The 21,428-nt window shown below is 54.6% G+C and overlaps 2 protein-coding genes across 2 annotated transcripts; both read left to right on the plus strand.

Annotated features, from left to right (window-relative positions):
- Positions 1–6,124: 6,124 nt before the first annotated feature.
- Positions 6,125–6,703, plus strand: LOC311200947 (olfactory receptor 14A16-like; the record flags this gene model as incomplete). Its single annotated transcript, XM_084275249.1, has 1 exon — positions 6,125–6,703. One exon carries the CDS (start codon positions 6,125–6,127, stop codon positions 6,701–6,703), a length of 579 nt encoding a protein of 192 aa, XP_084131375.1.
- An 11,325-nt stretch (positions 6,704–18,028) lies between these two features.
- LOC311200948 (olfactory receptor 14A16-like) lies at positions 18,029–18,958 on the plus strand (the record flags this gene model as incomplete). The annotated part of the gene is made up of 1 exon (XM_084275250.1): positions 18,029–18,958. The coding sequence occupies one exon, from the start codon at positions 18,029–18,031 to the stop codon at positions 18,956–18,958; it is 930 nt and encodes a 309-aa protein (XP_084131376.1).
- Between the last annotated feature and the right edge of the window lie 2,470 nt (positions 18,959–21,428).

Consider the following 21,428-nt stretch of genomic DNA (forward strand, 5'->3'; position numbering starts at 1 on the left):
CCTTCAGGCCAGCTAGGTCTTTGAGTCCTGGCTCATTCGGTTTGGGAGCTGTTGCTGCAGTTGGGCATGTTGGCCGGAGAGTGCTGCTCGGGCCGCGAACTGCAACCTTGCAGGAATCTCCCAGGTTGCCGGCCCAACAAAAGCCCCCAGACCCAAATGGAGAGGGGCTGCTTGGGGGCCCCCTGGGGGCCCTTCAGGCCAGCTAGGTCTTTGGGTCCTGGCTCCTTCGGTTTGGGAGCTGTTGCTGCAGTTGGGCATGTTGGCCGGAGAGTGCTTCTCGGGCCGCGAACTGCAACCTTGCATGAATCTCCCAGGTTCCCCGCCCAACGAAAGCCCCCAGACCCAAATGGAGAGGGGCTGCTTGGGGGCCCCCTGGGGGCCCTTCAGGCCAGCTAGGTCTTTGGGTCCTGGCTCCTTCGGTTTGGGAGCTGTTGCTGCAGTTGGGCATGTTGGCCGGAGAGTGCTTCTCGGGCCGCGACCTTCAACCTTGCAGGTACCTCCCAGGTTCCCGGCCCAACGAAAGCCCCCAGACCCAAATGGAGAGGGGCTGCTTGGGGGCCCCCTGGGGGCCCTTCAGGCCAGCTAGGTCTTTGGGTCCTGGCTCCTTCGGTTTGGGAGCTGTTGCTGCAGTTGGGCATGTTGGCCGGAGAGTGCTTCTCGGGCCGCGAACTGCAACCTTGCAGGTACCTCCCAGGTTCCCGGCCCAACGAAAGCCCCCAGACCCAAATGGAGAGGGGCTGCTTGGGGGCCCCCTGGGGGCCCTTCAGGCCAGCTAAGTCTTTGGGTCCTGGCTCCTTCGGTTTGGGAGCTGTTGCTGCAGTTGGGCATGTTGGCCGGAGAGTGCTTCTCGGGCCTCGAACTGCAACCTTGCAGGAATCTCCCAGGTTCCCGGCCCAACAAAAGCCCCCAGACCCAAATGGAGAGGGGCTGCTTGGGGGCCCCCTGGGGGCCCTTCAGGCCAGCTAGGTCTTTGGGTCCTGGCTCCTTCGGTTTGGGAGCTGTTGCTGCAGTTGGGCATGTTGGCCGGAGAGTGCTTCTCGGGCCGCGAACTGCAACCTTGCAGGATTCTCCCAGGTTCCCGGCCCAACAAAAGCCCCCAGACCCAAATTGAGAGGGGCTGCTTGGGGGCCCCCTGGGGGCCCTTCAGGCCAGCTAGGTCTTTGGGTCCTGGCTCCTTCGGTTTGGGAGCTGTTGCTGCAGTTGGGCATGTTGGCCGGAGAGTGCTTCTCGGGCCGCGAACTGCAACCTTGCAGGTACCTCCCAGGTTCCCGGCCCAACGAAAGCCCCCAGACCCAAATTGAGAGGGGCTGCTTGGGGGCCCCCTGGGGGCCCTTCAGGCCAGCTAGGTCTTTGGGTCCTGGCTCCTTCGCTTTGGGAGCTGTTGCTGCAGTTGGGCATGTTGGCCGGAGAGTGCTTCTCGGGCCTCGAACTTTAACCTTGCAGTTACCTCTCAGGTATACATGCCCAACGAAAGCCCCCAGACCCAAATTGAGAGGGGCTACTAGGGGGCCCCCTGGGGGCCCTTCAGGCCAGCTAGGTCTTTGGGTCCTGGCTCCTTCGGTTTGGGAGCTGTTGCTGCAGTTGGGCATGTTTGCCGGAGAGTGCTTCTCGGGCCGCGAACTGCAACCTTGCAGGTACCTCCCAGGTTCCCGGCCCAACGAAAGCCCCCAGACCCAAATTGAGAGGGGCTGCTTGGGGGCCCCCTGGGGGCCCTTCAGGCCAGCTAGGTCTTTGGGTCCTGGCTCCTTCGCTTTGGGAGCTGTTGCTGCAGTTGGGCATGTTGGCCGGAGAGTGCTTCTCGGGCCGCGAACTTTAACCTTGCAGGTACCTCTCAGGTATACATGCCCAACGAAAGCCCCCAGACCCAAATTGAGAGGGGCTACTAGGGGGCCCCCTGGGGGCCCTTCAGGCCAGCTAGGTCTTTGGGTCCTGGCTCCTTCGGTTTGGGAGCTGTTGCTGCAGTTGGGCATGTTGGCCGGAGAGTGCTTCTCGGGCCGCGAACTGCAACCTTGCAGGAATCTCCCAGGTTCCCGGCCCAACAAAAGCCCCCAGACCCAAATGGAGAGGGGCTGCTTGGGGGCCCCCTGGGGGCCCTTCAGGCCAGCTAGGTCTTTGGGTCCTGGCTCCTTCGCTTTGGGAGCTGTTGCTGCAGTTGGGCATGTTGGCCGGAGAGTGCTTCTCGGGCCGCGAACTTTAACCTTGCAGGTACCTCTCAGGTATACATGCCCAACGAAAGCCCCCAGACCCAAATTGAGAGGGGCTACTAGGGGGCCCCCTGGGGGCCCTTCAGGCCAGCTAGGTCTTTGGGTCCTGGCTCCTTCGGTTTGGGAGCTGTTGCTGCAGTTGGGCATGTTGGCCGGAGAGTGCTTCTCGGGCCGCGAACTGCAACCTTGCAGGTACCTCCCAGGTTCCCGGCCCAACGAAAGCCCCCAGACCCAAATGGAGAGGAGCTCCTTGGGGCCCCCCTGGGGGCCCTTCAGGCCAGCTAGGTCTTTGGGTCCTGGCTCCTTCGGTTTGGGAGCTGTTGCTGCAGTTGGGCGTGTTGGCCGGAGAGTGCTTCTCGTGCCGCGAACTGCAACCTTGCAGGATTCTCCCAGGTTCCCGGCCCAACGAAAGCCCCCAGACCCAAATGGAGAGGGGCTGCTTGGGGGCCCCCTGGGGGCCCTTCAGGCCAGCTAGGTCTTTGGGTCCTGGCTCCTTCAGTTTGGGAGCTGTTGCTGCAGTTGGGCATGTTGGCCGGAGAGTGCTTCTCGGGCCGCCAACTGCAACCTTGCAGGTACCTCCCAGGTTCCCGGCCCAACGAAAGCCCCCAGACCCAAATGGAGAGGGGCTGCTTGGGGGCCCCCTGGGGGCCCTTCAGGCCAGCTAGGTCTTTGGGTCCTGGCTCCTTCGCTTTGGGAGCTGTTGCTGCAGTTGGGCATGTTGGCCAGAGAGTGCTTCTCGGGCCGCGAACTGCAACCTTGCATGAATCTCCCAGGTTCCATGCCCAACGAAAGCCCCCAGACCCAAATGGAGAGGGGCTGCTTGGGGGCCCCCTGGGGCCCCTTCAGGCCAGCTAGGTCTTTGGGTCCTGGCTCCTTCGCTTTGGGAGCTGTTGCTGCAGTTGGGCATGTTGGCCGGAGAATGCTTCTCGGGCCGCGACCTGCAACCTTGCAGGTACCTCCCAGGTTCCCGGCCCAACGAAAGCCCCCAGACCCAAATGGAGAAGGGCTGCTTGGGGGCCCCCTGGGGGCACTTCAGGCCAGCTAGGTCTTTGGGTCCTGGCTCCTTCGCTTTGGGAGCTGTTGCTGCAGTTGGGCATGTTGGCCGGAGAGTGCTTCTCGTGCCGCGAACTGCAACCTTGCAGGATTCTCCCAGGTTCCCGGCCCAACGAAAGCCCCCAGACCCAAATGGAGAGGGGCTGCTTGGGGGCCCCCTGGGGGCCCTTCAGGCCAGCTAGGTCTTTGGGTCCTGGCTCCTTCAGTTTGGGAGCTGTTGCTGCAGTTGGGCATGTTGGCCGGAGAGTGCTTCTCGGGCCGCCAACTGCAACCTTGCAGGTACCTCCCAGGTTCCCGGCCCAACGAAAGCCCCCAGACCCAAATGGAGAGGGGCTGCTTGGGGGCCCCCTGGGGGCCCTTCAGGCCAGCTAGGTCTTTGGGTCCTGGCTCCTTCGCTTTGGGAGCTGTTGCTGCAGTTGGGCATGTTGGCCAGAGAGTGCTTCTCGGGCCGCGAACTGCAACCTTGCATGAATCTCCCAGGTTCCATGCCCAACGAAAGCCCCCAGACCCAAATGGAGAGGGGCTGCTTGGGGGCCCCCCTGGGGGCCCTTCAGGCCAGCTAGGTCTTTGGGTCCTGGCTCCTTCGGTTTGGGAGCTGTTGCTGCAGTTGGGCATGTTGGCCGGAGAGTGCTTCTCGGGCCTCGACCTGCAACCTTGCAGGAATCTCCCAGGTTCCCGGCCCAACAAAAGCCCCCAGACCCAAATGGAGAGGGTCTGCTTGGGGGCCCCCTGGGGGCCCTTCAGGCCAGCTAGGTCTTTGGGTCCTGGCTCCTTCGCTTTGGGAGCTGTTGCTGCAGTTGGGCATGTTGGCCGGAGAGTGCTTCTCCGGCCGCGAACTGCAACCATGCAGGTACCTCCCAGGTTCCCGGCCCAACTAAAGTCCCCAGACCCAAATGGAGAGGAGCTCCTTGGGGGCCCCATGGGGGCCCTTCAGGCCAGCTAGGTCTTTGGGTCCTGGCTCCTTCGCTTTGGGAGCTGTTGCTGCAGTTGGGCATGTTGGCCGGAGAGTGCTTCTCGGGCCGCGAACTGCAACCTTGCAGGAATCTCCCAGGTTCCCGGCCCAACAAAAGCCCCCAGACCCAAATGGAGAGGGTCTGCTTGGGGGCCCCCTGGGGGCCCTTCAGGCCAGCTAGGTCTTTGGGTCCTGGCTCCTTCGCTTTGGGAGCTGTTGCTGCAGTTGGGCGTGTTGGCCGGAGAGTGCTTCTCCGGCCGCGAACTGCAACCATGCAGGTACCTCCCAGGTTCCCGGCCCAACTAAAGTCCCCAGACCCAAATGGAGAGGAGCTCCTTGGGGGCCCCATGGGGGCCCTTCAGGCCAGCTAGGTCTTTGGGTCCTGGCTCCTTCGCTTTGGGAGCTGTTGCTGCAGTTGGGCATGTTGGCCGGAGAGTGCTTCTCGGGCCTCGAACTGCAACCTTGCAGGAATCTCCCAGGTTCCATGCCCAACGAAAGCCCCCAGACCCAAATTGAGAGGGGCTGCTTGGGGGCCCCCTGGGGGCCCTTCAGGCCAGCTAGGTCTTTGGGTCCTGGCTCCTTCGGTTTGGGAGCTGTTGCTGCAGTTGGGCATGTATGCCGGAGAGTGCTTCTCGGGCCGCGAACTGCAACCTTGCAGGTACCTCCCAGGTTCCCGGCCCAACGAAAGCCCCCAGACCCAAATGGAGAGGGGCTGCTTGGGGGCCCCCTGGGGGCCCTTCAGGCCAGCTAGGTCTTTGGGTCCTGGCTCCTTCGGTTTGGGAGCTGTTGCTGCAGTTGGGCATGTTGGCCGGAGAGTGCTTCTCGGGCCGCGAACTGCAACCTTGCAGGAATCTCCCAGGTTCCCCGCCCAACGAAAGCCCCCAGACCCAAATGGAGAGGGGCTGCTTGGGGGACCCCTGGGGGCCCTTCAGGCCAGCTAGGTCTTTGGGTCCTGGCTCCTTCGGTTTGGGAGCTGTTGCTGCAGTTGGGCATGTTGGCCGGAGAGTGCTTCTCGGGCCGCGAACTGCAACCTTGCTGGTATCTCCCATGTATACATGCCCAACGAAAGCCCCCAGACCCAAATGGAGAGGGGCTGCTTGGGGGCCCCCTGGGGGCCCTTCAGGCCAGCTAGGTCTTTGGGTCCTGGCTCCTTCGGTTTGGGAGCTGTTGCTGCAGTTGGGCATGTTGGCCGGAGAATGCTTCTCCGGCCGCGAACTGCAACCTTGCAGGATTCTCCCAGGTTCCCGGCCCAACGGAAGCCCCCAGACCCAAATGGAGAGGAGCTCCTTGGGGGCCCCCTGGGGGCCCTTCAGGCCAGCTAGGTCTTTGGGTCCTGGCTCCTTCGCTTTGGGAGCTGTTGCTGCAGTTGGGCATGTTGGCCGGAGAGTGCTTCTCGGGCCGCGAACTGCAACCTTGCAGGAATCTCCCAGGTTCCCGCCCAACGAAAGCCCCCAGACCCAAATGGAGAGGGGCTGCTTGGGGGACCCCTGGGGGCCCTTCAGGCCAGCTAGGTCTTTGGGTCCTGGCTCCTTCGGTTTGGGAGCTGTTGCTGCAGTTGGGCATGTTGGCCGGAGAGTGCTTCTCGGGCCGCGAACTGTAACCTTGCAGGTACCTCTCAGGTATACATGCCCAACGAAAGCCCCCAGACCCAAATGGAGAGGGGCTGCTTGGGGGCCCCCTGGGGGCCCTTCAGGCCAGCTAGGTCTTTGGGTCCTGGCTCCTTCGGTTTGGGAGCTGTTGCTGCAGTTGGGCATGTTGGCCGGAGAGTGCTTCTCGGGCCGCGAACTCCACCACCATTCCCAAAGCCATGGTCAATTCCTTGTGGGACACCAGGGCCATTTCCTACACAGGATGTGTGGCTCAACTCTTCTTCTTTGTATTTTTGATTGTCACAGAGTTCTGTCTTCTCACTGTCATGGCCTATGACCGCTACATTGCCATCTGCCACCCCCTGCACTACGGGACCCTCCTGGGCAGCAGAGCTTGTGTCCACATGGCAGCAGCTGCCTGGGGCAGTGGGTTTTTCACTGCTGTGCTGCACACAGCCAATACATTTTCAGTGCCCCTCTGCCATGGCAATGCTGTTGACCAGTTCTTCTGTGAAATCCCCCTGATCCTCAAGCTCTCCTGCTCAGATGCCTACCTCAGGGAGACTGGACTCATTGTAGTCAGTGTTTGTTTAGATTTTGGGTGTTTTGTGTTCATTGTGGTGTCCTATGTGCAGATCTTCAGGGCTGTGCTGAGGATCCCCTCGCAGCAGGGACGGCACAAAGCCTTTTCCACCTGCCTCCCTCACCTGGCTGTGGTCTCCCTGTTTCTCAGCACTGCTGTGTTTGCCAACCTGAAGCCCCCCTCCATCTCCTCCCTATTTCTGGACCTGGTATTGTCATTTCTGTACTCGGTGTTTCCACCAGCAGTGAACCCCCTCATCTACAGCATGAGGAACCAGGAGCTCAAGGATGCCCTGTGGAAACTGAGGACTGGATGTTTCTAAGCAGTGACAAACTGCTCATCTGTTTCTGCTGTCGCTGGCCATGGAACACACGTTAGGATCAGCCTGTATTTTGAAGGGTTTGTTTCCTTCTGTTTTCTCTGTGCTGTAATGACATGGTGGATGTTCATCCCATTCCTAATGTAGTACCCCCTGGTCTTTTGTGACGCAGCCACTTTGTGATGTCGAGCTGTGCTCTCTTTGCATCATGTGTGCCTGGAAGGGTGCACAGTTTTTTCTTTACTTTTCTCCTGGAATTTCTAAAAAAATTATTAGAATATTTTCATTGGCTGAATCACTTGTCTACTTGTCTGAAATGGCAATGCTTTCCCCCCATGACAGAACCAGAATTTCCTGGAAGTCTACCACAGAATCATAGAACCACTTAGGTTGGAAGAGATCTTTAATACAGTCGAGTCCACAACCAGACCCTAACCCTGTCTAGTCCATCTCTAGACCATGTCCTCAAGCACAACATCTACACACCTTATAAATACCTCTAGGGATGGTGAGTCCACCACTTCCTTGGGCAGCCTCTTCCAATACTTCACTACCCTTTCAGTAAAGAAATTCTTCCTTATATCTAACTAAAATCTCCCCTGGTGCAATCTGACACCATTTTTTCTTATCCCATCCCTGTCTATTGAGATAAGAAACTGAACCCCAACACCCTACACCCTCCTTGCAGGTAGTGTAGAGAGGGATAAGGTCTCTGCTCAGTCTCCTTTTCTTAAGACTAAAAAGCCCCAGTTCCCTCAGCCACTCCTCACAGGACTTGTGCTCCACACCCTTCTCCAGCTTGGTTGCCCTTCTCTGGACACGGTCCAGCATCTCAACGTCCTTCTTTTAGTGAGGGGTAAAAAACTGGACACAGTACTCAAGGTGCATCCTCACCAGAGCTGAGTACAACAGAACAATCACTTTCCTACTACTGCTGGTTACACTACTCCTTATACAAGGCAAGATGCTGTTGGCCTTCTTGGCCACCTGGGCACAGTGCTGGCTCATGTTCATCTGCCTGTCCACTAACATCCCCAGATCCTTTTCCTCCAGGCAGCTCTCCAGCCTCTCTGCCACAGGCCTGTAGCATTGCCTGGGGGGATTGTGACCAAAGTGCACCTGGCCTTGTTGAACTCCTTAAAACTGGCCTCTGCCCATGGATCCAGTCTGTCCAGGTCTCTCTGCAGAGCCTTCCTGCCTTCCAGCAGGGTGACCTGCCACCAGCTGGATTTAACTCCGTTCACCACAACTCTCTGGCCTTCATCCAACTTCTAACCCAGCAAAGAGTATACCCATCTAATCCATGAGTGGCCAGTTTCTCCTGCAGGATGCTGTGGGAGACAGTGATGAAGGATTTACTGAAGTCCAGGTAGATCACATCCACAGCCGTCCCCTCCTCCACTAAGCAGGTCACCTTGTCATAGAGGGAGATCAGCTTCCTCAAGCACAGTCTGCCTTTCCTAAAGCCATGCTTACACGGCCTCACCCCTGAGTGTCCTGCATGTGCTGCATGATGGTACTCAAGATGATTAGTTCCATCCCCTTCCCCAGCGCTGAGGTCAGGCTGACAGGCCTGTAGTTCCCTTAATCCTCCTTCTGGTCTTTCTTTCTGTCACATTTGCCAGTTTCCAGTCTGGTGGAACCACCCTGCTCAGCCAGGACTCTGCTCCCTGGGGATTTCCATTACTTTCTAATATACTCTCTTCTTTCTTGCCACCCTGGTATTGGCTCCTGTTCTCAATGGGCAGTTTCATTTCCGCTTTCTACAGTAGTCAGGTTCATTGTCAGAATTCCCCTTGGGATAGATTCTCCAGCTGCTCGGGGTATTGGAAGACAGGCATTTGGGGCTCTACCAGCATACACCTACAAACTGCTAAATGACAGCAAGAGATCCCTAACAAAAGTGTCAGGAATGAAAGATTCTCCTGGCCTGAAACCTGCCTAGGTAGATCACTGGCAGCTCCAGTACCTTACAGCTCAGAGTGTTCAGAGACAAAAGAAGGGTCCTAACATTGCCTGATGTCATTTCTGGCTATACCAGTGTCCACCTTTGAACCTGCTAAATGCCCAGCAATACATCCCAAACTAAAGGTGTGAGGGATGAAAGATGTTCATGGCCTTACATATCCCCAGGTATCTCACTAACAGCTTCAGGAACATGGGGGTCAGGGCTTTTGTAGCCATGGGAGTGGATGTAACTCTGCCCAACATAATTTTCCAGCTTCAACAGTGTCCACCTGTGACACTGCTCAATGTCCAGCACCAGCTCCATGGCAAAAGGTGCGAGGGTGGAAAAAGGTTTCTGGCCTGAAACCTCCCCAGGTAGCCCACTAACAGCCCCATTAACCTTGGGGCTCAGGACATTCCTAGCCACAGAAACAGTCCTAAAAATGTCATTTTCAGGCTGTACCATCATCCACTCTCAAACATGCTAGATGTCCAGCAATAGAGGCCCAGGTTCTTTAGCACCTATTGCTGTCATTTGGTTAAAAGTACAGAAAGTTAGAGAGCCATCTGCAAGCACATGTGAACCTTTAGTGAAATGGAGATTCCCTTCAGAGAGACCTTGAGAAATTTTGGGATTTGATGACCAGGAACATCAGGAAGATTTCCAAGCAGAAGAGATCTTCTCCTCCTGCCCATATTTTCTCTGCGGCTGGAATTAATTCTCATGTTGGTGGCCCCCATAGTTCTGGTGTTTTGATTTGTAAGTCATAAAGTCTAAATAAATATGTTTCTTCCTTGCTGAGCAGTGCTTGCACAGCATCAAGGCCTTTTTTTCTAGTTCTGCTCCAGAAATGAGTCAACTGGGAGTGCACAAGTGCCTGGAAGGGGACAGAAAAGGCCCAGCTGACCATAACTAACCAAGGGGATTATCCATACTGCATGACTGCAGGAATGAGACCACTGTTGTGGTGCACTTGTTGTCTACAAAGGTGGGCTGGTTTCAGGAGGAATGCAGTTGATTTTCTTTCTAGCAGCCCATGTGGTGCCACATTTGGCTGTTAGGATGAGAGCAGTGCTGATAACAGGGAGGCTTTAGTTGTGTCCAAGCAATCAGACTTTTCTGTTGTTCATTCTCTACTAGTAACAGGAAGGTGGGGAGCACCCTGGGAGCTGGAACGGGGACACAGCCAAGACAGGTGACCCAAACTGCCCAAAAAGGCCTATTTCATTCAGATCACACCATAAAAGGAGCGTGGTGGGGGCAGGAGAACTCAGCTCCAGGACACATGTGCTTTCAGGATGGCTGTGAGCTGTGCAGCCAGAGCTGTGGGGTTCAGTGACAAACTGCACTGTGCATCACCTGTTGTGTGTATTTTGCCACAAAATCCTGTTGTTGTTGTTTCTCTCTCTGCTGTCCCAGTAAACTGTCCTTATTCCAGCCCATGAGGTTTAGGGTTTCTTTGGTTTCCTTTTCCCTTCCTTTCCCCCCAACCCCAATTCCCCACACACACACACCCCCTCTTAGAGAGAGAGCGGCTGCGTGGTGCTTGGCTCTGGGCTGGGGTGAAACCATGAGAAAAGGTTCCAGCACAACACCCCCACATCAAGGCAGCTCAGACGTGACGGGTGGAGAACCGGCCACAAGGAGAAGAATTTGGGCATTGCAGGGGCTGCCATAGCAGTCAGAGGTGCTGAACAGGAATCTGGCCATGAGCACATTGGGCTGCACTGGGAGGAGTGTGGCTGCACAGACAAGGGCCCTTCTGGTCCATCTGCACTCAGCACTGGTGATGCCACCTCTGGAGCAGTCAGTCCCAGTGTGGGGCTTCCCAGTCTGGAGGAATGAGGAGGAACATGTATGTGGTCAGGGGAAGTCTGCCAAGAGACCCGGGCTTCTTTAGCCTGGGGAAGGGGAGGCTGAGGGAAGCCCTCTTTGTGCTACAGAGAAAGAACATAAGAAAGGAAGTCCATGTGAACTGAGGGCTCTGAAGGCCAGGGTGGACATGAGGATAAAGAAATGTCATTCTGAGGGTAGTGCTGTGGTGCAAGAAGTCACTGGGAGGAAGTGTGGATGAGCTGGTGGCTTTGTGCTTGTGGGAACAGCTGGCTAGGAGGGAGAGACAGCAGTACAGGCAGGGACATTGTTAGGTGACAATGAGGTGGGAAAGCGTGTTGCATCCCTGCAGCCTACAAAGAACCAGGTACAGGGCTGAGGCCGTGTGGGATGGGCTGTGGTGCAGATGGCCAAGGGTGCCATTCAGGCTACAAGTGCCTGATAGGTCTTTGCCTCCTTGGCTGTGGCTGATGTCCCTACCACAGAGGCCTCAGGGAAGACATGGAGCATGGCTGACTCCTTGCATCTATCCCAGGGGAGGCCACCATGTGTCCTTCCCCTGTCCTTCCCTTGGTGTCACACTCCCCACATTCTAAGGAAGAGCTCTGAGACACAGGTGAGGGTCAGGATCTCCCTGCCCAGGGCTGGGGGTCAGCACTTGACATTTCTGCTTCATCAGACCAAGCCAGGGTGTCCTCAGCATCAGAGCTGCCTGTGCTTTGCCTGGGATTGTCCTCTTGGCCTCCAGTTGTCTGCTCTAATGAGCCCCTGGGGAGGCTTGGTCAGGAATGGCTCCCAGTGGGGCCTGTTGGTGCTTCAAGGTACTTTGGGCATTACTCCTGACTTGAACTTCTTGAGAAGTTTCTTCAGTGTCCTCTTGGCATCTGAGTTCTGTTGACTCACCAGAGACACCATGGGGCTCATTAACATCCAGAAAGCCCTTACAAGCATGGCTCTTCATGTAATTTTCTTTCAAAAATTAAGACTTGTATAAGTAATTGGAGAGGTTTTAATTGGGTGATGAAACAATCACAGTAATTTCACAACGGAGGATTTTTTCATAGAAAATAAAAAAGTGTCTGTCATTTTTCAGTCCATGGAAGATATTTTAGCAGCATTCTACAAGGGATGTTTGTCCAGAGATCTCGTAGAGGGTTCTGGACAGGCAGGAAAATCAGTCCCTTGAGATCCAACCCTGCCTGGAGAACCTTGCTCATCCCCAAGACCAGCAGTTCCCTCACTGGCCTCTTGGGACTCCCAACTCTTTTCCTCACATCATCTGTGCTCACAGGCACAGACAGATTTCTCTGACAACAAACAGCAGTTCAACATGATCCAGTGTAATACCCATGAAATCTCTCTCCTCAGCTGCCTGCTATGGCCAAGCAGCGTGTGAAGGGGGTCAGCTTCCAGAGGAGATTCTCTCCCAGAACAGTTTCAATCAGATACATAGAAAGGTCACTTATAAACACCCTGAACTTCAGATAGAACAGGTCATTAGACTTCTGGAAGATGAGATGTTTTCCAACTCTCTGAAGCTCAAAGTTTATCAGCATCTGAATGACCAAAGAGCGAGTGGAGGTGGAAACCTTTGAGCAAAGTGAAGTGCACACATCAGGGTAGTCTGGAGAAGGTGTCCTTGGGCATGGCCGTATCACCAGGAGAGGTGGAAACACCTCAGTGATGAGGGAGATGAAGAGACAGACTGGGGGTAATGCAGGTTCAGGGGAAGGTGAGTATGACACTTCCTGGAAATTCCCAAGTTGTGAAGTGATTCAAGGAGTCAAGTGATTCAGCTGATGAAGATGCTTGTAAAGTGTTTATAAAAATGAATTAAAAAAAGAAAAGGAAAACTTTTGGCTGTTTGCAGACAGACAGGATGCAAAGAGAGCACAGCTCGTCATTCCGTAGTGTCAGGGTCACACAAGGCCTGGAGATACTGCATGAGGAATGGGATGACTGTGGCCCATGTTATTACAGCTTAGACAAACCAGAAGGAACAAGGCCCACGCCTTTTGAAATACCAACAGGGATGGTGACTGCACCCCTTCCCTGGGCAGCCTGTTCCAATACTTGACTACCCTTTCAGGAAAGAAATTCTTCCTGATGTGAGAAATAAATCTCCCCTGGAGCAACTTGAAACCCTTTCCTCTCATCTCAACTCTGTTCACCACAACCCTTTGGGCCCGGCCTGCAGCCAGTTTCTAACCCAGCACAGAATATACCCATCGAACCCATGAGTGGCGAGTTTCTCCAGCAGGATGTCTTGGGAGACAGTGATGAAGGGTTTACTGAAGTCCAGGTAGATCACATCCACAGCCTTCCCCTCCTCCACTAAGCAGGTCACCTTGTCATAGAAGATCAGCTTCCTCAAGCCCAATCTAAACCAGGCCTGATCACCTGAGTGTGCTGCATGTGCTGCATGATGGTACTCAAGATGATTAGTTCCAACCCCTTCCCCAGCACTGAGGTCAGGCTGACAGGCCTGTAGTTCCCTGGGTCCTCCTTCAGTCCCTCCTTGTAGATGGGTGTCACATGTGCCAGTTTCCTGTCAGGCAGAACCACCCTGGTCAGCCAGGACTGCTGGTAAATAAGGGAAAGTGGCTTGGGGAGCACTTCTGCCAGCTCCCTCAGTGCCCTCGGGTGTGTCCCATCCAGAGACATTCACCTTTGCAGACCTAAGCAGGGCCTCAGTCTACTTCCTGTCCCCATCTTTCCACTCCAGGGTCTGGGAATGGAGAGACAACTGTTCTTACCACTAAAGACTGAGGTAAAAAAGGCATTCAGTACATCAGCCTTTTCTTCATCATCCATCACAGTTGTTCCTCCCGGATCCAATAAAGGTGGGAGATTGTCTCTGTCTCATATAATATTAATGTATTCTATAAATACATTAATAACAAATGGAGGGCCAGGGAGAATCTCCCACCTTCATTGTGGGTTGCAAATAAAACATGCAAGGGAAGGAAAAGCTTCCTGGCCAGAAAACTCTCCAGGTAGCCCACTAGCAGCCCCACTAACCTTGTGGGTCAGGAATTTCCTAGCCAAGGGAATGGAGCTAAGAGTTCCTGACGTCATTTTGTGGCTCTACTAGTGTCCTCCTGTGAAAATTCTAATCATACATCAATAGTTCCTAAATAAATCTGTGAAGGCTGAATGATGTTCCTGGGCTGAAACCTCCCCAGGTAGCCCACACGGAGCCCCAGGAACCCTGGGAGGAAGGGCATTCCTAGCCAAGGGAATGGTCCTATAACACCAGACATCATTCTCTGGCTCTACCAGTGTCCACATTCAAAAATGCTAAGCATCCAGTAATATCTCCCAAACAGAAGGTTTGGGAGCTGAAATAACTGGGGAGCCCCAAACTTCCTCTGGCGGGGGAGCAGCCCCAGTAACTTCGGGGCTCAGAGCTTCTGTGGCTGAGGGAATGGTCTGCAGAGTGCCTGGTGTCATTATCGGGCTCTACCCACGTCCAACTTCAAAAATGCCAAACGTCAAGAAAGAGCCCCCAAACAAAAGGTGTGAGGGCTGAAAGATGTTTCTGGCCTGAAACCTCCCCAGGTAGTAGACTAGCAGTGCAACAAACCTTGAGGTTCAGGGCATTCCTAGCCAAGGCAACTGTCCTAAGAGTGCCTGACATCAGCTTTCAATCTACCAGCAACAACCTCTAAAACTGCTAAACCTCCAGCAACAGGTCTCAAACAAAAGAAATGAGGGCTTGAAAATATTCCTGGCTTGAAATCTCCACAGGTATCCCACTAGCAGCCCCTGTATACCATTGGGCTCAGGGCATTTCTTCCAAGGAACTGGTCCAAACTCTATCAGAGATAATATTCCCGATCTAAAAGCATCCAAATTTGAAACTGGTAAATGTCCAGTAATAACTCTAAACCAAATGTGTGAGGGCTGAAAACATTCCTGGCTTGAAACCTACCCAGATGGGACACTAGCAGCCCTGTTAACATTTCAGCTCAGGGCTTTCATGCTCAAGGGTATCATCCTAACAGTGCCTGCAGTCATTTTCAGGCTCTACCAGCGTCCATCTTCGAAACCTCGAATCATCCAGCAACAGCTCCCAAACAACAGTGCAAGAGCTTAAAGATGTTACTGCCCTGAAACCTGCTCCAGGTGTCGACTAGCAGCCCCAGCAACCGTTAGGATCAGGGTATTCCTAGTTTGGGGGAATAGTCCTCACAGTCCCTGATGTTGTTTCCAGGCTCCACCAGTGTCCATATTTTAGACTTCTAAATGTCCAGCAATAGTTCCTAAAAAAAGGATTGAGGGCTGAAAGAGGTTCCTGGCTTGAAATCTCCCTTGTTAGCACTCTAGCAGCCCCAGTAATCTTGGGGCTCAGATTTCTCCTTACAAAGGTAATGCCATAACAATGTTTGATGTTATTTTCGGACTCTCTAAGTGTCCAACTTTGAAACTTCTAAATGTCCAGCATTAGCTCCCAAACGAAAAGGGGCAAAGGCCAAAGATGATCCTGGTCTGAAACCTCCATAGGTCACCCACTTGCAGCACGAGTAACATTAAGGCTCAGCACATTCCTAGCCAAGCGAACGACCCTACTGGTGCCTGACATCATTGCAGAGCTCTGCAGTCCTCCACTTTTTAAATTGCTAAACTGCACAAATAGCTCCAAAACAAAAGGTGCAAGGGCTGAAAGAAGTTCCTGGCCTGAAACCTCTGCAGGTAGCGCAGTAGCAGCACCAGTAACCTTGAAGCTCAGGCTTTTCCTTTCCACAGGAACAGTCCTGACAGTGCCTGACGTCACTTTCAGGTTATATCAGCATCCAGCTTCAAAAATGATAAACCTCCCACAAGAGTTCCAATCAAACTGTGTAAGGGCTGAAAGATGTTATTGGCCTGAAACCTCCCAGGGTAGCCCACCAGCAGACCAGGTTACCCTCGGGATCAGGGCATTCCTAAAGTTGCCTGACATCTAATTCCGACTCCACCAGGGTCAAACTTTGAAACTGCTAAATGTCCAGCAATAGCTCCCAAACAAAAAGAGAAAGGGTCTAAAGAGGTTCCTGGCCTGAAACCTCCCACATCATTCCATAAAACATCACAAAATTAAACCAGTACTAAATACAAAAATACCAATCTCCCTGGGGTAGGCATCTGAGCATGTGAGGCTGAGGATTTGGGGGACTTCACAGAAGAACTGGTCAACAGCATTGCCCTTGCAGAGGGGGAGGGAACATGTCTTGGTTGCGAGCAGCACAGCATGGAGAAACCCGCTGCAGCTCCCCTGTGTCTGCCAAGGGCAGGAGGAGGAATGGGGAATTAAGCTGCCATGGGACATTCTCTGCCTCTTTGCAAGGAGAACAAGGCAGTGAGAACTTGGGGCACACTTCTCTCAGCAAAACGTTCTCATTCGAGATGCAAGGACTGTCTCTCCCTGTTCTATTAGACATTGGAAAGGTCCTTTTGGGAGGTGCATTTCCTGCTGGCTGAGGGTGCCACTGGCTGTATGGGGCTCTGATGGGAGCTCTCCAGGGGTCAGTTTGTCCTTGCAGCAGCAGGACAATCTTTTTTGATATATATGACATTTTCTGGATTGTGGTTTCCAATTCCCCCAACTGCAGAGCAGAGCTTTGTAGATTTGTTTTTCCTGATTTTGCCCAAATGTTCACCTAAACCCCTTCCTTTCACAGGGGAAAGAGTCCAATCCCTGTCCCTGCCTGGGGATCCTGTCTCATGGGGAGACAAGGGAAGGTGATTCTTCTGCCCAGCTCTGGTTTGATCAGTAGAAAAAAATGTGCTGGACAGAAGGATTTCTTCCCAGCTGAGGGAGGGAACATCAGAGATGAGATCACAGAATGATCCTCATGAGGCCTGAGGCACCCGGAGGGAGCCTAGAAGAACTGGTCTTCTCCTGCTGAGATGGGCCAGGCTCCTGGGATGGAGGGGGCTCATGGCAACCCAGCAACACTGCAGAGAGACAGCTGTGCCCAGGAGCAGCTCCTCTGCCAAGCACACAGGGCTGGGGACACTGCCTGGAGGCACCGAGGGGAGACCTGTGAGGCTGAGAGAGCTGATGGATGCTGAGAGCTCACTGGAGGAGAAATCTGCACAGCCTCTGCCTGGTATGTCTGTGGGTGCAGGGCAATGCAGGTTCTGTTCCTGGAGGGATCTCCTAAAGCTGGGACATGGGGCATTGTGGGGGGTTTGTCAGGAAGATAGATTCTCTATAGGACCAGAAGGTGCTGCCTGGAAGGGATGCCCTTCTGCCCCATCAGAGGGACAGGGCAGGACAGCTGTCTTCTCCTGGGCCTGGCTGCAGAAGTGTGAAGCAGCATGTGCACCCAGGGGTGCCCAGGGCTGTCTGTGCAAGCAGGGTCCCTGCACCCCAGGGGGCTGTGAAGTGGGGCAGGGACTCTGCTGCTGCCAGGGTCAGCACTCAGCCTGCCTGGTGAGCTTTCCACAGGGATAGAGGCAGCAGCTGTGGGTTGAAAGAGGAAGGACAGCGTAGGGTGCTTCTGCTGTCAAAGTGTGCTGTGTACAACACATTTGCTCCCAGCTCCAGCTGATCCCTGAGAACTTCCCAGGGACTTTTGAAGAACACCAAGGATACATTTTACACTCCAGGGAAAGAGACTTTGCTTTGAATTTTGTGCTCTTGTGGTCTGGGTGGGAAGATGAGCTTTTCTTGATACATTTGCAGAAGGCAGTGCAAACTCATTGGTCATTAGGACTTGTCAGAGCATCTCATGAGCCCTGCACACACAGAGAGGTTCCCTGGGGCAGTACCCTGATGCCAGGAGAGGTATACAGTGCAGAGCTGAGCACAGGGCAGGTGGGATGAGGTCTGAGAGCACAGAGCAGGAGGTGACATGGGCAAAGAGAAGCAGCTGCAGGGACAGCTCCAGTCAGCAGAGACATTGTCAGGGAGGGAGAAGGAGCTGCTCCCAGAAATGCCCTGGCAGTGGGGATTTGGTACCTCCCTGACATCCCCCTCAGTGCTGACACTTTCCAACAGTGACACCCTGTTTTCTGACACCCAGCACAGAGGCTGACCCTAGACTTCCAGGGTTTCAGTCTGAGTCTTGTCCTTGGCATCCCAACCCCCAGTGAGGAGAAACCCCTGAGTTCCTTTCTGCATGCCCCTGTCCATCCATCCTTGGCTGGAGCATTTCTTGTTGTTTCCCCTCCTGTCCTTGCTGCCTTTTTCCCACCATTTCCAAAGCTCCAAAGCCCTGCTCTGCCCTCAGATGAAATTGGAGTGACAGTGCTGAAATTTCATTCCTATCCACAGGGGATTTAGTCTCAGATCATGCCATCCTTCTGTTTACTTACTGCTGCCATGCAGGACCGAGTTCTCGAGAGCCCTCAGCTGACAGTGCTCCTAGCAGTGGCACACTCAAGCCAGCTCAAAACAGAAAAAAAAAGGGACCTGCCCGAGTTTTCCTGAATCCAGAGAGTCAATCTAAAGGCATTCAGTAAGAAGAATGGAATTTTCTTTTTCCCTCAGAGAAGAATCCCCTAACTTCTCACTGCCTTTTCCTCCTTGGACAGGTCTCCACACTTGACAGCAGCAGATGTCCAACAGCAGCTCCATCAGCCAGTTCCTCCTCCTGCCCTTTGCAGACACACGGGAGCTGCAGCTCCTGCACTTCTATCTCTTCTTGGGCATCTACCTGGCTGCTCTCCTGGGCAATGGCCTCATCATCATCACCATAGCCCGTGACCACCACCTCCACACCCCCATGTACTTCCTCCTCCTCAACCTCGCTGTTACTGACCTTGGCTGCATCTCCACCACTGTTCCCAAATCCATGGCCAATTCCTTGTGGGACACCAGGGCCATTTCCTACACAGGATGTGTGGCTCAAATCTTTTTCTTTTCCTTTTCCTTTTTTATCTCCACAGAGTACTGTCTCCTCACTGTCATGGCCTATGACCGCTACGTTGCCATCTGCCACCCCCTGCACTACGGGACCCTGTTGGGCAGCAGAGCTTGTGTCCACATGGCAGCAGCTGCCTGGGGCAGTGGGTTTCTCAATGCTCTGCTGCAGACAGCCAGTACATTTTCACTGCCCCTCTGCCATGGCAATGCCCTTGACCAGTTCTTCTGTGAAATCCCCCAGATCCTCAAGCTCTCCTGCTCAGATGCCTACCTCAGGGAAACTGGACTCATTGTGGTCAGTGCTTTTTTAGCTTTTGGGTGTTTTGTGTTCATTGTGGTGTCCTATGTGCAGATCTTCAGGGCTGTGCTGAGGATCCCCTCGCAGCAGGGATGGCACAAAGCCTTTTCCACCTGCCTCCCTCACCTGGCTGTGGTCTCCCTGTTTGTCAGCACTGCCTTCTTTGCCTACCTGAAGCCCCCCTCCATCTCCTCCCTATTTATGGACCTGGTAGCATCATTTCTTTACTCAGTGTTGCCACCAGCAGTGAACCCCCTCATCTACAGCATGAGGAACCAGGAGCTGAAGGATGCCCTGTGGAAACTGATGACTGGATATTTCTAAGCAGCAATATGCTGTTCATCCTCATCTGTGTATCACTGGGCATGTAATTCTCATTAGGACCAGTTTGGATTTAGTAGGTTTTGAGTTGTTTTAGTTTCTTTTTAGTCTGTTTTGTCTAAGCTCTATTAACATGGGCCACATTCCTACCACTCCTTCTGACGTAACTCCAGGTCTTCTTGTACCGAGACACTGCGTAGTGATGAGCTGTGCTTTCTTTGCTTCTTCTTTGCTTGCAAAGGGCCACAATTATTTCATACATTTATATACAATTTACCAATGCAGGTATAAGAAATACCTTCCCCTATACCTGCATTACTGCTAGTCTGTCTCTTTCGTGTCATCATTCAGGTGTTTCCACCTCTCCTGATGACACAGCCAAGCCTAAGGACATCTTTTCAGCAGACTAGTTGGACATATGCACTTCACTTTGATCAGTGTTTTCCACCTCTGCTTGCTCTTTGGTCCATCAAGGACTGTTCTTGGAAAGAACCTCCTCTGAAAGCTGACCCCCTTCACACGCTGCTTGGCCGTAGCAGGCAGCTGAGGAGAGAGATTCCATGTTTATTAAAAAGGGTCATGTTGAACTGCTGTTTGTTGTCAGAGAAATCTGTCTGCTCCCCATGGGCTCATTAGAGCAGAGAACTGGAGACCATGAGGACAAACATGGGCAAAGCGCAGGCAACTCTGATGCTGAGGACACCCTGGCTTGGTCTGATAAAGCAGCAGTGCCAAGTGCTGACTCCCAGGCCTCTTGTGGTGGTTCAGCTCCAGACAGTGGCTGAGCACCACACACCACTTGCTCACTCCCACAGCAGAGACAGACAGAGCCTCTGTGGTTTAGATAAGAACAATTTACTGACAAGAATCACTGTGAATGTAGAACAGTAATGGCCAATTACACTCAGCGGGTTCTACCAATCACTCCCTGACTCTCCAGTTACGAGTTAGCCCAGGCTAACTCAGCTCACCAGTGCTGGCTGCTTGGGGAGGTTAACTCTGGACTGGCCTTAACCAGGACAATGGCCTTGAGGCAGCTGGTGTTTGCTCTGTGGGACCTGCAGAGAGCTTCTGGCTGCTCCTTGCAGCAGCCACCCCTGCAGCCCCCCTCTTCTTTACCAGTACCCAGCTCCACAAAGCTACGACAGGCTCTGAGCCCCAAGTCCAGCTTGAAGCCCCGACGTACAGGACTCCAGTCTCTCTTCTGAGCCCCAGGACTGGCCCCATGAACTGGGTTTCAAGCCCCCGACACGCCAGACTTGGGCTCTGCTGTAAGCCTGCACCTGTAGGGCCCATTTCTGCCTCCCATAGGGGTGCCCCGACACTATGGGCCTGATCCCAGGCCCACCAAACACAGCCGCTGCGCCCAGCCTTACCCCACGTATCACAGGTGAGGTTTAAGCCTGGCCCAAGGCTCCTGGGCCAGGCCTAAGGCAGAGTGGGATCTGAGCCAGAAGCCCCCTGTGGCCACTCTCAAGGCCCCAGCAGGCTGGAGCTCACACCCTGACACCATTACCATTGTTGTGGTCGTCGTGGGGACACCACGTTGGTCCTTGTCCTCCCCTCCTGACCCCGGGCCAGAGCTTGGTGCAGCAGGTTTCTCCCAAAGACCCCTCCCCACAAAGCTTCTCCCCTCCTCCCTGAGAGCGCAGCTCAGAGCAGCCCAGGCCCCTCAGCCCCAGCGCAGCCCACAGCTGCCAGCCCCCAGATCAGACCCAGCGATAGAGGAGCCATGTTTAGTTTATTGGCAGGCTGTGCTGTCCTGGGGCAGGCGGCCCCCGCTTCCTGGGGACCGCCTGCCGCCTCCCTGTCACAGGTCCATCGACGGCTGGAAGGGTCCTGCGCGGGAGGGTGCGGACGCTGCGCTTACGGTGCCCTCCTCCTGCGCCGCCGCCTCATCCTCTGCTTGCGGGTGCGGCGGCGTAGGACAGAGCGGCCACCTGGGGAAGAGGGAGTCTGTGAGTCCCCTGCCCCGCTCCCTGCTGCGCAGCCGCCCTTCCACCGCCCACTGCCCACAGCCCCAGGATGTCCCATGGCGCCTGGGGACGGGCCCCCGTTTCCATCGCCTACCTTGGCGTCGCCGCCTGCGGCTGGCAGCTGGCTGCCTCCGCCTTCTCCGTCTGAGTGTCTGCCCGGAGCGCCTGGAGCGGGGTCTCTGCCGTCGTCTGCTCCGGCTGCGGGTGCGGGTGCGGCTGCGGCTGCGGCTGTGGCTGCGGCGGTACCTGGCCATGGCTCCTGCTGCCACGGCTGGTCTTGGGCTTCTGGCAGCCCCACGGCCACGATGCCCCGATCTGTAGTAGGGGTGAGTGTGACGTGTGATGACGTCACAGTGTCGAGGGGTGACAGTGCAAGGGGGCAGCCAACCACTTGCCACCCCGTGGGCAACGTCATCTCCTGGTGTTGCCCGGCAGACCAAGAGGAGCCGGCGCTGGCCATCAACATGCCCCCAGCCCCTTGCCCGAGGAGCTGAGGG

The sequence above is a fragment of the Gallinula chloropus genome, assembly GCF_964237585.1.
Source record: "Gallinula chloropus genome assembly, chromosome: 25".
NCBI classification, from domain to species: Eukaryota; Metazoa; Chordata; class Aves; order Gruiformes; family Rallidae; genus Gallinula; species Gallinula chloropus.